General features: G+C 43.4%; 1 protein-coding gene across 8 annotated transcripts in view; it reads right to left on the bottom strand.

Annotated features, from left to right (window-relative positions):
• Positions 1-16250, bottom strand: part of MYO9B (myosin IXB) — a 93253-nt gene that overhangs the window by 47617 nt on the left and 29386 nt on the right. For 5 of the 8 annotated variants that reach the window (XM_081942998.1, XM_081943001.1, XM_081942999.1 and 2 more), the window contains exons 13-17: positions 15314-15509; positions 11511-11586; positions 5882-5995; positions 3918-3957; positions 3205-3327 (exon numbers count right to left, since the gene is read on the bottom strand). In XM_081942998.1, the coding sequence (XP_081799124.1) occupies positions 3205-3327; positions 3918-3957; positions 5882-5995; positions 11511-11586; positions 15314-15509 (549 nt within the window). Of the gene's footprint in view, positions 1-3204; positions 3328-3917; positions 3958-5881; positions 5996-7620; positions 7711-11510; positions 11587-15313; positions 15510-16250 lie in introns of all 8 variants that reach the window. The other 3 variants (XM_081943000.1, XM_081943005.1, XM_081943003.1) reach the window with 2 other exon arrangements.

The following is a 16250-nucleotide window of genomic DNA, read 5'->3' as shown; positions in this document are numbered from 1 at the left end:
AGTGTCTACTCCTTCTGCCATGGGGTCCATGAACCTTGAGTAATACCTGGGTACCTGGTTGTTCTCTGCCATTGCGAACAGGTCTAGGACTGGGACGCCGAACCGTAGTGTCAATCGATGAAAGAGGTTGGGATGGATGCTCCACTCCGCCTGATCTATCATTGTCCGGCTCAGCCAGTCTGCTTGGACATTGGAGACCCCTGAGATGTGTTGTGCTCTGAGAGATGACAGGTGAGATTCCGCCTACTGGCACAACACAACTCTATAGGACTCTGAAACTGGGGAGGAGCCACAAGGGCCCGATGACATCATAAGCGTAGACTCAGTCCGATTGGTTAATGGACGGAGCATACCCAGTCTGGCTGCTGTCTCTATGATAACAGGAAAACATCCGCCTGCCAATGGCGTAGCCATAAGAGGCGACGAGAAACTATGTTGGATGTCACAGCTCGGGATGCGAACTTGGCTGCATTGAGCGTGGCATCAGAGGAGAATTCTAATGCCGCCACCAGTTTGACAACATTCTGATGAAGGCGCAAATCCTCTGGCGCTAGTCTTTCCTGTAGCTGTTTTAACCAGACTAAAAAAGTTCTATTGAAAAAGGAGGCCGCCATAGCGGCACACAACGCCCAGGCAGCCGCCTGGTGCGTTTTGCAAATAACTAGCTCTGCCTTGTGGTCCTCAGCCTTCAAGCCCTCCGAAATCTCGGATGGAATGAGGGTTGGGGAAGCCAAAGCAGCTATCGGAGGATCAACAGTAGGAAATTGTAAGATGGCGTATAATTCTGTTGTGGAAGTGTAAAGCTTCCTGTCACCGTTGCTAGGAGGTGTGACCGTGGTGGGCTGGGACCATTGTTTTTGGATCACGTCCAAAAACAATTTGGGCGATGGAATAGCCTCCTGCACCTGTTCGGCGAACAAGAGTTCCGTGGGGTCAAGCCCCACTTCGGTGCTCGCTTGGGTGGTTGCTCCCCCCAAATTAGAAGTGGCCTTGGCCTTATAAAGGAAGGATTTAAATAAGGCCGGCCTGAAGAGGCCCGAGAAGGGAACTTTATCCTGGACCAGGCCTTCGTCATCTGATAACTCTAGATCCAAAATTTCCCCTTCCTCCCCCAGAACAGAGCCCTCGCTGTAGATGGAAGGCAAGGGAGAAGGGGGATCAGCTTGAGAGGTGGATAAATCTTTAGCAGAGATCAAGTTTCTGGAACGTTGCTGCAATTCTGCATCTACTCCCCTAGAAATGGCAGCGGCAATCACGTCCCTGAGCCCAGGGGAGAGGTCAAATTCAGAATTGTCCTCCGGTCTAATGCCAGCGGCAGTGGGAGTAAAGGTAGCCGAGGCCCCTGAATGGGAAGGAACTGGGCCTAGGCTGGATTCAGAAGGGTCAAATGAGCCCTGAAGACCTGATTCAGGCCCTTCAGTGGTTAAGCCTTGAGGGATAGGGAGGTCTGGGGACCAACCTTGAATCCCAGTTAAGTTGGAGGTAGAAGGCCCCTCAGGCAGTAAGATGGGAGGCGGCCTGGGGGTTGTGGGATTCTTAGACCCATTCTTAGTTTTACTAGTGCGCTTAGTGGCTCTGTCAGACGCCGCTGAATGAGTGCGGGATCTGTGGCTAGCAGCCCTGGTGGTGGTCCTACCCATTCTGGAAGAGGCCCCAGTGGCATCGGAGGACAGCTGAGGGGAGGTGGAAGTCCCAGTGCTGCCCCCGGTAGTGGAATGATCTGCCATGGTAGTATTAGAATTGAAAAGGCTCAAGCTCACGTTCAAAGATAGGCCAAATGTCGATCGCAATCGAAAACAGAGGCAGCAAGATATCAAGCGCGTGCTCCAGCAGAATGGTGGAGAACCGACCTTCGTGGAGCAAGATAACTGGCAACTTTATGTCACTGTGGGCGCGAAGTAGAAAAACCGTGCCCAGACCGTTAGTTTTCGGCGTGAAATTGTCTCCAAAATGGCCACCGCGACTTACAGCGGCTGCAGGAAATTCAAATTGGTTGAGAAAATGGCTGCCAACAGCATGGAGAAGCACAGCCTTGCAAGCAGCTAGCGACCGCAGCCGCAGCTCCTGGCGGCATGTGATCCCAAAGATAAGGGGAGCGACTCCAGCAACCTGACAACGGGGCGTCCAGACTCCGCGTGTCGCAAAAGGAAGGGACCAAGGGGATGGCGGGTAGCAGATGAAGTGGCCGACACGGGGTGGCGAACCGACCCCCAACCATGGCAAGGCAAACGAAGGTGGCAAACCGACCGTCCCAAAGAATAGCGCCGTAGGGAGTAACGCAGTCAATAAAAGGTTCCCTGGCCCCAAAGGCTTTAGGAACGCCAACTAGTCAATTGCAACCATAAGCAAAAAGGAACGAACCCATATGCAGGAAATGTCGGCACTATCGCGAAAGATACTCAGAATCTGTCACACAACGGAGGTCTGAGGGAATCCAAGCTGAATAATAATAATGATGATTACTTTGTCTAATAACCTAGAGAGAAAGGTTTTTGCGTCTCTTTAGGCTGGACTGAGTTAAAAAACTGAACTAGCCCAGTCAGAGGAGGCGTGGCCATCAATTTACATAACTCAGTCTCTAGGCTAATGGACAAAGTTAACCCTTGCTTGGATTCCCCAAGCAGTGCACAGGAGAACAATTGGTACTACTCCGTGGACTCCTATCCAGTGTGTTGCTCATATTGCTCATGATGGAACAGAGGGCCACTGTTTGCCATATGAATGAGGTCCAGAAGAAGACAAACAGATTTAGGATCAGGAATCTATTACCATTCCCAGGTCAATTGATTCATTCTCCTTACAGAAGAAAGCATGATGATACTTATTGGTTTTATAGGTTTTAGCACTGTATGCATTTGCACAGAGTGCTTTTTTTCTAGTTTTGCTTAAAATGTAGAGTTAAAGAGAAACGAAAGAAAGTACAGAAGAAAGGAAAAGGTTGACTAGAAAAGAAAATAATTGAAGATCTACTTCGTATTCCTTGCAAAAGAATGAAGAAGTACTATTGCTGAAACAATGAAGATATACAGCATGTTCTCCCCCTCACATCGCCCCATGAAAGCAAGCTTCCTGCACAAATACATATAAGACCAAATATAACACCTGCACAGATCCCAACCCCATATTATGAAATCGATTATGAAAAACATTAAACAAAAGGGAGGCAGCTATGGTCACTCTCTACTACTGTATGTGCCCTTTTACCTGGAATTGAGCGCTGATGCTAGGTGGCTTCTTCTTCTTATGCAAATGCAGGAGGGATTTTGTGGTTCGGTCATGCAACGTCATGCTCACGATGAGTTTCAAAGACTTTGAGTCCAGTAAATTCTGCAGCCAAGGAATATTTATTTATTTATTTACTTATTTAATTATTTTATATGTTGCCCATCTCGCTATCAAGCAACTCTGGGCAGCTAAGCTAATATGCCGTAGTTATGATTACAATCCCATGAAGGCAGGCACTATAATTCCAGTGCTGAAACGACACTTGGTGGGATGAGTGCATTAAATTATGCTTTGTTTAGGCTCTTATTTTGTTATCAGCCATAGAAATGGCGATCAGAAATTATGAAGAAGAGGTAAGCGCTCGTTTATGGACTTCACCAGAACACTTTGGTTACATGAATATTTTTCATCCTTCTCTTAATAGCCAAGAATTTTATTTTCACTTTATATTATTCACATGTGTCAGAGCTGGACTCAGCATTTTCCAAAATATAGTGACATACAGTGTCACTATACATACTATACTATACATACTATACATACATACATATTAGTTAGTGTATAATTTACTGTTGCACATTTTTAGCAGAATTCACATAATGCGCACATGCTTTGCAAAATGTAAAATAACTGACCCCAAAATGCCCCCCATCACCACATACATTGGAACCCTAAAACATAAGGAAGCTCACCTTTGGGATGATCTGCTTTTGTTTAATACCTCTGTTCTTCCTGTTAAAATATTAGAAATCATTGGAGTGATAAAGTATTTTTAAACGTGCAATTCGGTTAGTTCAGCAAAGCCACATCTTTCAAATTAAACCAAGCAAAGCAGACAAGAACAAAATGATGGCTAAGCAGTTCTAAAGAGATGGTGGGATTGAGCTACAATGAGAATACTGATGTGAGACATAAAATCTTTGAGTTAATTCTATGCTGCCAACCCCGGAGATTTTTTGTCAAGCACTGAAGGTGTGCTAATGGAGGATGGGAGGGGAGGGGAGTCAACCTTAAAAAAGAAGCACGAAGCCGTGGATTAATGTTTCTCAACCTTGGCCGCTTGAAGATGTATGGATTTCGATACGGCTGGCTGTGGAATTCTGGGAGTTGAAGTCCACACATCTTCAAGGGGCCAAGGTTCAGAAACACTGAATTGGCTTATCCTGTGACAGAGCAGGACTCTGTATTCTTCCATGAATCTAAAAAAAATTAGACTTTAAATGTAGAGTTTAAATTTTAAAATCAAAGGATTTTGAAAAAGCTATCCTTCAAAATAACGGTCCCTGCCAAATAACCTCTGATATCAACAAAAGCTGACACTTAAACAAGACAGGAGATGTAGGGACTATCTTCTGTTTAAATATATCTCATATATGCTTCCAAGGATGCCATTTGAATAATTTATATTTAAAAACTATTGCAAGATGTTCTAGATAACAGTTTTCCAAGTACAACCCCTGGCATTCTAGATGAAAATCATCTTCCTAAAACAGAGAAAAAAATTTGGCAGTCAAAAGGAGGCAATACTAGGCTAGTAGATGAATAGCCTGACTAAAAACAAGGAAGCTTCATGTCTTCCTGTCTGCCTAAATTCAGAGGACATTCGGTGAAAGCATCTACCACTAGTCCAGGGTGAAACTGTCTTTTGGGGAACCACAGAAAAATGACAGTCCCAGCTCATCCTCTTGCCGTGGGACTGAAGAACTAAAAAAAAAAAAAAGAGGGATGCCTTTAACAAAAGGATTAAGGCTCTTTTTCTGTGCCTTATAACTTGCTTTAAAAGTTACTTGATGTAAAAGGGTTATAAATTTTTAAAATAAAAAAATATGGTATGAAATAAGGACAAGAATTTAACTAAGTTGTGATAAAAAATTTCTTCTCTAAATCACAATGCAAAGAGGCTCCTCTTTCTAAACTCTCCTCGGCCTGTTTTATAGGCAGTCCTCTTTTAATTCAATGACCATTCGCAGTTACCTATAACATTGATGAAAAAGTAACTTTGGTGATCAATCCTTGCGTTTACAACCTCCACAGGTCTGTAAAGCAAAGGAAAGCTTCAATTGTTTCACTTAATAACCGCTTCACTTAATAAAAAAGTTGCTGGCTCACTGTGTTTGTTAAATGAGGATTACCTGTATAGGACTCAGAACGATAAGGTTTTTCCCTTGGATATATCCAAAAATCTGAAATAGGAAAAACCTGAATACTCTTCTGCAACGCAGTGTCTTTTTCTGAAACACGGTTGAGAGAATCTATCTATGCTTTTCAGGCGCTCCACGTTGGGAGATTCTTGGCAAAGGGGGAGGCGTATATTCATTAAGAACTTACTGAAATTGCTAAGTCAAGGCCTGCCTGCCTTTGAATACATACATGCTAAAAGCCAGAATAATGCAATTTTTATGTCTACCAACTGAGGAAATCTACCACGGGCACTTCTGCATTTCCTGCACATGAAATAAGAGCCACATTCTGCAAAACTTGAGAGGAAAGTACCTCAGTAATTTCCACAAAATGCAAAATGCTTAAGATTTGCAAACGTTCGCTTATGCACTCTGCACCGCACCACTCTGCAAAGCTAGAAAAACTGAGCTTCCCTTTCCCCGCCCCCCTCCCCGCCCCCACCTGCCCCACAACATCCTTTTTTCCACAAACTCACAGGAAATGGCAACGGGGTTGCTGGTACCGGCTGAGTGACTGCAGGAGCCTGCGGGGATCTTCACCCTGCCACGGCAGGCCCTTTATACTCCTAACTATTTGCTCATGCAAGTCCCTAAGACGTGATGGACACACACCCAAAACAAGGCAGACAAGACATATGAACACACATAAAGAGAGAGGTGTGTGAAAGAGAAGCACCAGGAATTAAACAAAGGAGTCGCCATTGCCATATGGGCTCTGAAAATGTCCATCAAGAGGTTTTTCTCCTGAGCTGGCCGTATCTTAAAACTTGCTCATCTTGAATATAAAATAAGGACGGATCCCCTTAATTTGTAGATTTGGTAACATAAGATCGAATGTGACGAAGATTGCTATTTTGGAGATGCCTCCAAAGCTCTTCACATTTGGATTGTGGGAGAAGATTTTATCAGTTTCAATGAAGTAGTATTCATAGCAGGCCATTGCCCAGCTATTAATGTATTTTTACATCAGAGACCATGCCAAATAAGATTGGGTGTCAACCTTCAGATAAATAAATAATGATTTGGGTGATTTATTTATTCATTTGGCATGGTATTTTTAGACCTGTTTTACGATCCAATGGTTGAAAGGTGCACGAATTCCCCATAGAGTATATCCTGCAGATAAAAATACAGTCCCCAAACGAGATGTGAATATTGAAACTAGTTTTCCAGATAAGGTTGTTCTGTACTAGAAAAAAAATCAGGTTTAATTCAGGTTTCTAGTTTTCCAATGCACATATATCCCCTGAGTAAGATTGTACACAAATTGCAAATGAATTCTGCTCCGTGTTTAGTTCCTACAGTCAGGAAAGTGCCCCAATAAGTGAGTGATTATCAGCCTTCCAAATCATGCAGCATGCTTGTGGACAGCTTTATTCAACACAAAAACTTACCTTTGCCACTCTCCAGAGAGGCAGAAATTAATAACAAAGAAAACCAAGAAAGGAAGCCAAGGAAAAAAGAAAGAGAAAAAAAGGTGACAGAAGTGTAAAAAAAGGTCATTCCTGGGCAGAGGAACAGACTTCATTCTTCTGAAACACACTTCTTTCCACTTCTTGTAAGAGGCCCCGTTCCTCCTCTACATATTTTAAATTTGAGATACAATTACAGCATTCCACTTCAGCGTTAAAAAAAGGAACACAGGTAGTCATCGACCTACAACAGTTCATTTAATAACTGTGTAAAGTTACAAAGGCATTGAAAAAAAGTGACTTAGGACCATTTTCCTACACTTATGACCACTGTAGCATCCCCATGGTCATGTGATCCAAATTCAGACGCTTGGCAAGTGACTCGTATTTATCACGGTTGCAGTGTCCCAGGGTCATGTGATCACCTTTTGTGACCTTTTGACAAGCAAAGTCAACGGGGAAGCCAGATTCACTTAACAACTGTTGTGATTTACTTAGCAACTGTGGCTAGAAAGGTCATAAAACGGGGCAAAACTCACTTAGCAACATAAATTTGGGGCTCGATTGTGGTTGTAAGTCGAGGAACTGCCTGTATGCTCCATTATATATGCAATACTTTGAGTTGCCTAAGAACACCCCAACGGTGAGTTTCAGTGACTTCTGGAATGAAGCTGGAGAAGAAGACAGTGACTTTTTTTTTTAATCCCTGGTTTTCTGAACCAGGTCATTCTCAGGTCTGTCTGCCCAGGATCGTGCTTCCCTTGCCACAGTGGCAAGCTCCTCCTCCACCTTTACCCACTTACTTCTTGCTTTCATAGGAAGCAATGATGTCTTCGAAAGCGTTTATATCAAAATCCTCAGAGCAATCAAATGAGAAATCAAGTACTGAACAGCTGCAAAAAGGGGAACATGCAACGATGCTCAATCAACCAAGTAATAAAGCAGGCAAAAAGCTTCAGGCTAAGTTGGCCAGACGTACCCTCACCCTCCCAAGTTTTATCTTCTTATAAGCCTTCTCCAAAGGAAAACAACAACAAGAAGCAACTGGGCTTTGGTATGCCAGGGAACGGAGGAACATCATCAGGAAAGCCACAGCATATCAAAAGGAAATAAAAAGTATCAGGAAGAATCCATTAACGTTCTCTTGTGTTTCTAGTATTTGGTATCCTAGGACTGCAAAATGTAACTGATGAATTTATATATGTGTATTTTTAATAGGGTAAAACGATATCCCTTAAAACTGCCAATAGGTACTGTGTTTCCCTGAAAATAAGACCAGGTCTTATATTAATTTTCGCTCCAAAAGACGCATTAGGGCTTATTTTCTAGTTGTCTTATTTTTGGGGAAATATAGTACTAAATGCATCCGTCTGACTGACGATCTTAACTGGGGCTATATTTTTGGGGTAGGACATATTACAAGCACCCTGAAAAATCATGCTAGGGCTTATATTCCGGTTGGGTCTTATTTTCGAGGGACACACGATATATAGTGTCTAGCATTGTCTACAACCTAAAGCAGGGGTGTCCAAACTTGGGAACTTTAAGACTTGTGGACTTCAACTCCCAGAATTCCCCAGCCAGCCATGCTGGCTGGGGAATTCTGGGAGTTGAAGTCCACAAGTCTTAAAGTTCCCAAGTTTGGACACCCCTGACCTAAAGAGTATTATTTATTCAAATCACACACACACACACATTTGACTATCAATTTAAAATTCATCTCAACCATTATTTTTAACTGCCATAATGCTAAGCTGCATGAAAATTCTAGTCCGTTAACAACTCATGCTAAATGTTGCTATTACACAACACTTCAATCAGAAAAGGCCGTGCGTATCTGTTTGTACAGGCTTCCAACTCTAAACAGAATTAAAAGGGAAGCCTGTCGTTCCAAAGGTGAGCTCTTTAAAAAAATGCCAATTTACAGTGCCAATTTAGAACCTTGGTGCCTCTCCAATTAGCTGAAATTGTGGTACTTGTACTGCAAAGGTGGCCAGAGGGGTTGGAATCCATTATCTTTAGCCAAGCTAATTACCAAATGTTAGCATATTAATTGGAGTGGTGATATGAGCAGGGATGGGGACTGTGGATTTCAGTCAGACTCTACTTCCACCCAAAATTCAAGTACTGTTGTGAACCATGGTATCCTGTTGCACCGGCTATGGGGGTTGGGAGTCAGGGGCACCGTTTTGCGGTGGTTCGGCTCCTACCTCTCCGGCCGGACGCAGCGTGTGTTGGCAGGGGAGCAGAGATCGACCCTGAGCCCCCTCACTTGTGGGGTGCCACAGGGGTCGGTTCTCTCGCCACTCCTGTTCAACACATACATGAAACCGCTGGGCGAGATCATCCGTGGCTTTGGGTTGGGATACCATCTGTATGCTGATGATACTCAGCTGTACATCTCCACCCCGAACCACCCCAACGAGGCCGTCGAAATGATGTCCCGGTGCTTGGAAGCCGTACGGGTCTGGATGGATGACAACCGACTTAAACTCAACCCCTCCAAGACGGAGTGGCTGTGGCTCCCGGCCCCCCGGTTCAACCAGTTGCTTCCATCTCTGGCCATTGGGGGCGGGCAACTGGCCCCCATGGAACGGGCGCGCAATTTGGGTGTCCTCCTAGATGCCCGGCTGTCCATGGATGACCATGTAACAGCCGTGGCAAGGGGGGCGTTCCACCAGGTCCGCCTGGTGCGCCAATTGCGCCCCTTATTGGACCGGGACGCCTTGCGCACAGTCACCCATGCGCTAGTGACGTCTCGCCTGGACTACTGCAATGCTCTCTACATGGGGCTCCCCTTGAGATGCACTCGGAGACTACAGTTGGTTCAGAATGCGGCTGCGCGGGTGATTATGGGGAGGACTAGGTTCTCCCATGTAACACCTCTCCTGCGCGAGCTGCACTGGCTTCCTGTGGTCTATCGGGTGCGTTTCAAGGTTTTGATTACGATCTTTAAAGCGCTCCATGGCATAGGACCTAGTTATTTGCGGGATCGCATCCTGCCCCATACATCCCTACGACCAATCCGCTCACACAGAGAGGGACTTCTCTGGGTGCCGTCTGCTAAACAGTGTCGGGGGGCGACGCCCAGGAGCAGGGCCTTCTCTGTGATGGGCCCAGCCCTGTGGAATGACCTCCCCCTTGACATCAGGATTACTTCCGATCTCCGCTCCTTCCGTGTAAAGCTGAAGACCCACCTCTTTCAATTATCTGGCCTGGCTCAACCGTAGTTTATCCTCCTCCTGACAGTCCTTTTTAAATTGTATTTTATCATGGGATATTTTAATGGCTAATTTTAATTTTCTATTTTATTATTAATGTGATTTATGTCTGATTACTACCTCCTCCATGTATGTATATGTATGTATATGTGTGTATCTGTATGTCTATATGTATGTATGTATATTTTTATTGTACGCCGCCCCGAGTCCCTTGCGGAGAGGGAGCGGCTAACAAATTAAAAATTTGAAATTTGAAAGAAAACTTAAGAATGTAAAAATATCTGGGCTCTATCAAGTCACAGGCAATGTTTTGTCTTTCTAGTGCAGTGATGGTTAACCTTTTTGGTAACCAAGTGCTGAAACTGGAATGTGCACGTGCCAGAGCAGAGCAGCTGGCAACCGCGTGCGTGCCCACATGTGCCATAGGTTCACCATCATTTGCTTGCGGCTAGTATTTGGTCACCCCAGCCTGGAGGTACCATGAGAATGCAAGACAATCAGACAATCTTGTCCTCCATGAATTCGTCCAACCCTTTTAAGTCATCCAAGTTACTATTAATTAATTCCATCGATTACTGACTCATGATATCAAGAAATGCTTTCTAAATCTCCTTCCAATCAACTTTAATACGCTGCAGTCCTATTTTTCTGAGAAAAAGAAAAGTTTTTCCTTGCTTTCTCCTTGTCATGTATTATTTTATAAACCACGATCATGTTTCTCCTCACTTGCCTTTTTTGGGGGGGGGGTTACAATTTCCAACATACTAGTCTTTCCCCCCAGATATTTGAACCCCCAATCATTCTAATGACTCTTTTCTTCTCAATTTTCATTCTTATATTCATCTTCAAATGTAAAAGTAGTAGTTCCGGATGGAGACATCGCACGTTTACAAAGAAAATTTACAATACTGATTGAAAATAAAGTTCTTGAGGAACGTAGCGTGGCATTTGTCTTTTTCACTGCTATCGTACATTAAGAGGGGAAAAAACACAAGTGAATTCAAAGGCTTTACTGTACAATATAGTGGAATTAATTTCTCTCTTTAAACTACAGAGGCCAACAGTGTAGGACTTAAGTAGGATTGCTGAAATAAGAAGCTCTGAAAATGGGAAAGGAAAAAAACCAAAATTTGACAAAGAAGTAGTAGCGAAGATGCCAAGTTACTTTTGCAATGCACTGATTTCCTCATCATACTGAATTTCTCATAAGAGCTCTTCGGTCCCTTGTTGAGAAGCAGAGAATCTTTATCATTCACCATCTCTCTTCATGTTTTTTTCCAGAGGGATTGCAAATTTATCTATAGTTCTATATAAGTTAAATATAAAAACAAACATCTAGGGGCTATTTTGGTAAAACGAAAAACAAGATCAGAAACCAGTGCAGTGCAAGGAATGGTCCTTTGTCAAAAGAAACCGGGACAAGGATAGAAATGTAACAACGATAATAAAAACCAATTAAGTGTGTTTCTTACCGATAAACTCTCTCAATTGGGGTGTTGCTCTGTTGCAATTCCCCAAGTGGGATCCTGGGTCCATGGCGTATTACCCCTAGAGGAAAGTGGGAAAAAACTATATTGGCATAACCGCCGTAGCTTTTGCCAGCTTTCACCAACAACGTTACTCTTTTATAAACGGGATTATTTGAGTGGCCATCTTGATCTACATCCTTCATGTGTAAAAGCTAATTCAGAATCTTTTAGAGCTTAAAAGACTGGCACCAGTATTACTGCATATTAAATAACTTAAAATGACTCCCAGTCTCAGTTCTTGAGGCTGATTCAGCGAAACCTGAAACCAAAAATCAGCAAAATAACCAAGGGGAAACAGAATAATGGGAATACCCAGGTGATCATTTGAACAAGTTGCAGGCAAATAAGTAGCTTTTTAATATAATGGTCTCAAAATGTGAATAAGCAGTAAGCTGTTTATAGGGCTGGTTTGTATATCAAATGCCACTTTTTAAAAAAAGGAGCTTGACACAGAATACCCTAGTTCTTTCTCCTCACATTTTTTCCAAAGCAATCACCCAGTGGAATAGGTTGGGTTCAGGGAGAGGGTGGTGTCAGATGCATAATCATGATGCAATTGATGACAGGATTGCTTTGGCAAAGGCTGCATCTCACACTGCCCAAAGGTCCATCTTGAAATACTTAGCAAAACTGAAAGTCTACAGTGTAACCCATCGTTAACTGCTTCAAGGTACATATTTCAGAAGAGAAGTTGCATTACCAATTGTCCCAACTGATTATCCTCTAATAGGCAATGGCTGCTTTGGAGTTTATAATAAGGCCACACTGTTGCAGTGGTTCATTTGGAATATTGTGGAAGGTAATTTATTTTTGCACGAACTATCCAATATAGAAAGAGATGAGGATCATTTTGGAATAGAGTCACCAGTGCAATAGAAAGATGCATTTGGAAAGAAAGGGACAAGTTGTTTTTTGGAAACATAAGTACAGAAATTCTCTAAGGTCTCATAGTGGACCAGTGAGGTTGTCTTCCATGAATGTAATCAGTCAGTCTGGACAGCCATTGACTTCTCTGAAGGCTAACAATAACCTCTGGGTTAATAATAGAGATGGAAGAGATTGAAAAAGATTCAGTGAACCTGTCAAACTTTTAAATAAAGAATGTGAAAAAATGAGATACCTCCAGTGGGACAATGACTGAGCTAAACAAGCCGGAAAGTAGATATGGAGCAAAGAAAAAAATCCAAATGTGGTCATTTAAATGTAACAAAAAAGCTAGGACATTACAAGTGTTCAAATCCTCACAATGTTGAACTGGTACGAATGGATAAAGAGAAATGAGTGCCACTCTTTATCTTACAAAAACAGTATGGTGACTCCAGGAGTTTACTATATACGGTTATGATCTTTGGGGAAAAGAAATGTGCTCTTTGTTGGCTGCCGTTGAGAATCTAACCTCCTTCTGTTGTCCCAATGTGAAGTAAGAGAACAAAGAAAGATATGTGGGAGGCTTGGGATAGTAGGAATGAGGTACAGTAGAGATTGATATGATCACGATGCTCTCTGGATAAGGAATGACAGTGTTTGCCTTGATGTCTAGAATTTCAATCTCAGAAACTGAATCCTTAGCAATCTCTTCTTGAAACTTGCAAGCTCAAGAATTCAAAGAGTTCAGGAGGAGAGATATATGGCAATAGCCCTCAAAGAGATCATTCGCTGCAGATGGAAGTATCTACAAATAATTGTGTGTCTATAGCTTAACCCTCCAAATCCCCTAAATTACACACAGTTATAGCAGAAGCTATAACTATACAGGGGGTTATAGCTATAAAGGGGCATGGTGGCTCAGTGGCTAAGATGCTGAGCTTGTAGATCAGAAAGGTTGGCAGTTCAGCAGTTTGAATCCCTAGTGCCGCCTAACGGAATGAGCTCCCGTTACTTATCCCAGTTTTTGTCAACCTAGCAGTTCTAAAGCATGTAAAAATAGAAGTAGAAAATAGGGACCTCCTTTGGTGAGAAGGTAACAGCGTTCCGTGCGCCTTAGTCATGCCGGCCACATGACCACGGAGATGTCTTCGGACAGTGCTGGCTGTTTGGCTTTAAAACGGAGATGAGCACTGGCCTCTAGAGTCGGGAACAACTAGCACATATATGCGAGGGGAACCTTTACCTTTATAACGGAAGCAGAGTACCAGTTACCCAAATCACACCTTGACATATTTGTCTGAAATGGTATAGAGTTTATAGAGCGGGTTGGATTAGAAGACCTCTAAGGTCCCTTCCAACTCTGTTATTCTATTATCCATAACAGGAACTGAGCAATTGAGATTTGTAAGTTAACTTGCAAAACATCCTCTTGCCCTTCAAAGTTTACTCTAAAACAGGGGACCCCAATCCCTGGGCTGTGGCCTGGGCTGCAACCTGTTGGGAACCAGGCTATGCAAGTGGTGGGTGAGCAAAAGAGCTGCATTTGTGCAAGTAGTGTGCGCACAAAGCCATCCCCTCTCCTCCCTGCTTCCCCCAGTGGTCCACAGATTCAGAAAGGTTGGGGGACCGCTGCTCTAAAGGAACATTCACAGATGTAAAGAATGGTTCTTTTCTCCCTGCTTAATAAAAACAGGGCAGGACTTCAGCCACCTAGACTTCTCTAAAGCAGGGGCCTCCAACCTTGGCAACTTTAAGCCTGGCAGACTTCAACTCCCAGAATTCCCCAGGCTGGGGAATTCTGGGAGTTGAAGTCTGCCAGGCTTAAAATTGCCAAGGTTGGAGGCGCCTGCTCTAAAGCACAACAAGTAAAAAATATGCTTGTTGAAAAGATCTGATGGAGGAGATTTTTCACATACTTTTGGAATTTGTGGAATTGGCCCTTCTAGACCATTTCAACAATTATAGGGGGAGGGGGAGGAAGAAGGAAAAAGCATTAGGAATGTTTGGAACCTTGAGTTATTTATAATAAATAATAAAGGTGGCATAAGAAACAAACAGATTGCTCATCGTAAATTTAAATAAATGAAAAGAGCCCATAGATGGGTCACAAAACAAAACCCAAACCAACAGGAGAATGCAAGAGAAGGCACGGAAATGATCAATAAAAGGATGAAAATGATGAAAACGTTTTTGAGCAAAGTTCAAAAAACTACTTTGGGAAAAAACACACACACATTTTAGCAAATTGTTATCACAGTTGCTTAAAATAACTGAGGGATCAGCAGGAGCCACATCCATAGATGCAATGAAAACAGGAGGCATGGCTTAAGCTCTGAAAGTTTCCAAAGGAACCTGCACAATATCCATCTGTGTGAATCGCAGAAACCACAATGAAGAAACTGGTTTGTTGGTTCCTCTTTGGATTATTAATTGTTCAGAAAGACTCTTAAGCAGTGACAAGAGGCATGAAGGAGGAACCATTTATAATTCATTTAAATGCATTTGTTTGCTTTCGAAAATCAAAAGTGACCCTTAGTTGGCTTTCAATAATCAGAAATACAAATTTAAAATAAAATCAATAACATCAGTAGTATGACGTGAAGTAGATAAGTATAAACTACTACATAGTGGGCAGATTGTGTGAAAGTTATGAACCTGCCTTATTCCAAATTCAACTAATTTATATTCATACTAGCATTGCTTCCATCTTTTCAGATAATTAAGCAGCATGGGTCTGTCATCATCTGCCATCTAAATTTGTTTTAACTGGAATTGCTGAGGAATTAATCTGGATTACACTATGTGAAGACCAAAAGTCTTCTATACTCTTAAACTCTAGATGTCGATATTTTGATTACTTCTGCTGTGCTTGGGCTTACCTGCTGTTTTCTCAGCTCTTTGGCGACCCCCTTCTGCAAAAACAGCCATGGCGTGGATGGCTGCACGGAGGATAGCCCACCGGAAAACAGCCACTGGGTCCATTCCAATCAGCTCCCGAACATAAGTGCTGTCACTGCTCCGCAGCAAGGCAACGATATCTGGCCGCATATAATCCATGTTCTTTTCACGGAAATCCTGTAAGGAAGAATGGTCATGGGAGCCAAGGCACATAGCCAAGGTTTTGCTCAAGGGGTAGGTGGATTTAACCAAGACTCTGCGTGTCTCCCTCCCCTTCTTTACCATGCTAAAGTTTGAGGTCTTCAAGACATGCTTGGCAGCAGGTTCACCGCTGGAAATCAGTACCACAAAATATACTTTGGGATGTCCACGTACATTTGAAGTACATTTCTATTACAATGATGACTGGGCAATGGCAATGGATTCTCTGTGACCAGGGGTAGGCTGCTACGGGTTCGCCTGGGTTCGGGAGAAGCCCTAGGTGACATTATGGCCGTTTTGGAGAACCTCCAAGGCTGGTCCCACCCACCCCGCCCCGCCCCTGCCCTCCCGAGTCTCCACGCAACCCATTTTGGATGTGAGGTAAGTGCAGGGCCTGCGCACAGGTTTGGGGAAGGGGAAAAACGGGCCTGTTTCTGGCCTCCGGAGGGTCTCCAGAGCCTGGGGGAAGCAGTTTGCGCACTCCCAGAGGCTTGAGGAAAGTGTCCGGAGCCTGGGGAAGGCAAAAGGTCCATCCCCCCGTTGTTGTGTAGTACCCTGACTAGGGCATGCCCACCATGGGCATGCCCACCCAGCAACTGGGGAGAGAACCCGTTGCTGAAATTTTTGAAGTCCATCCCTGTCTGTGTCCTTAGTTATTCAACATTGGAAAGAAAAACCTACGGCCTCAATCACTCACTGGAGACCTGGTGTTCCTGT

The sequence above is a fragment of the Natrix helvetica genome (assembly GCF_964273705.1).
Source record: "Natrix helvetica genome assembly, chromosome: 1".
NCBI classification, from domain to species: Eukaryota; Metazoa; Chordata; class Lepidosauria; order Squamata; family Natricidae; genus Natrix; species Natrix helvetica.
The sequence above is the reverse complement of the archived record's forward strand: the minus strand, read 5'-3'. Positions and strand labels throughout refer to the sequence as shown.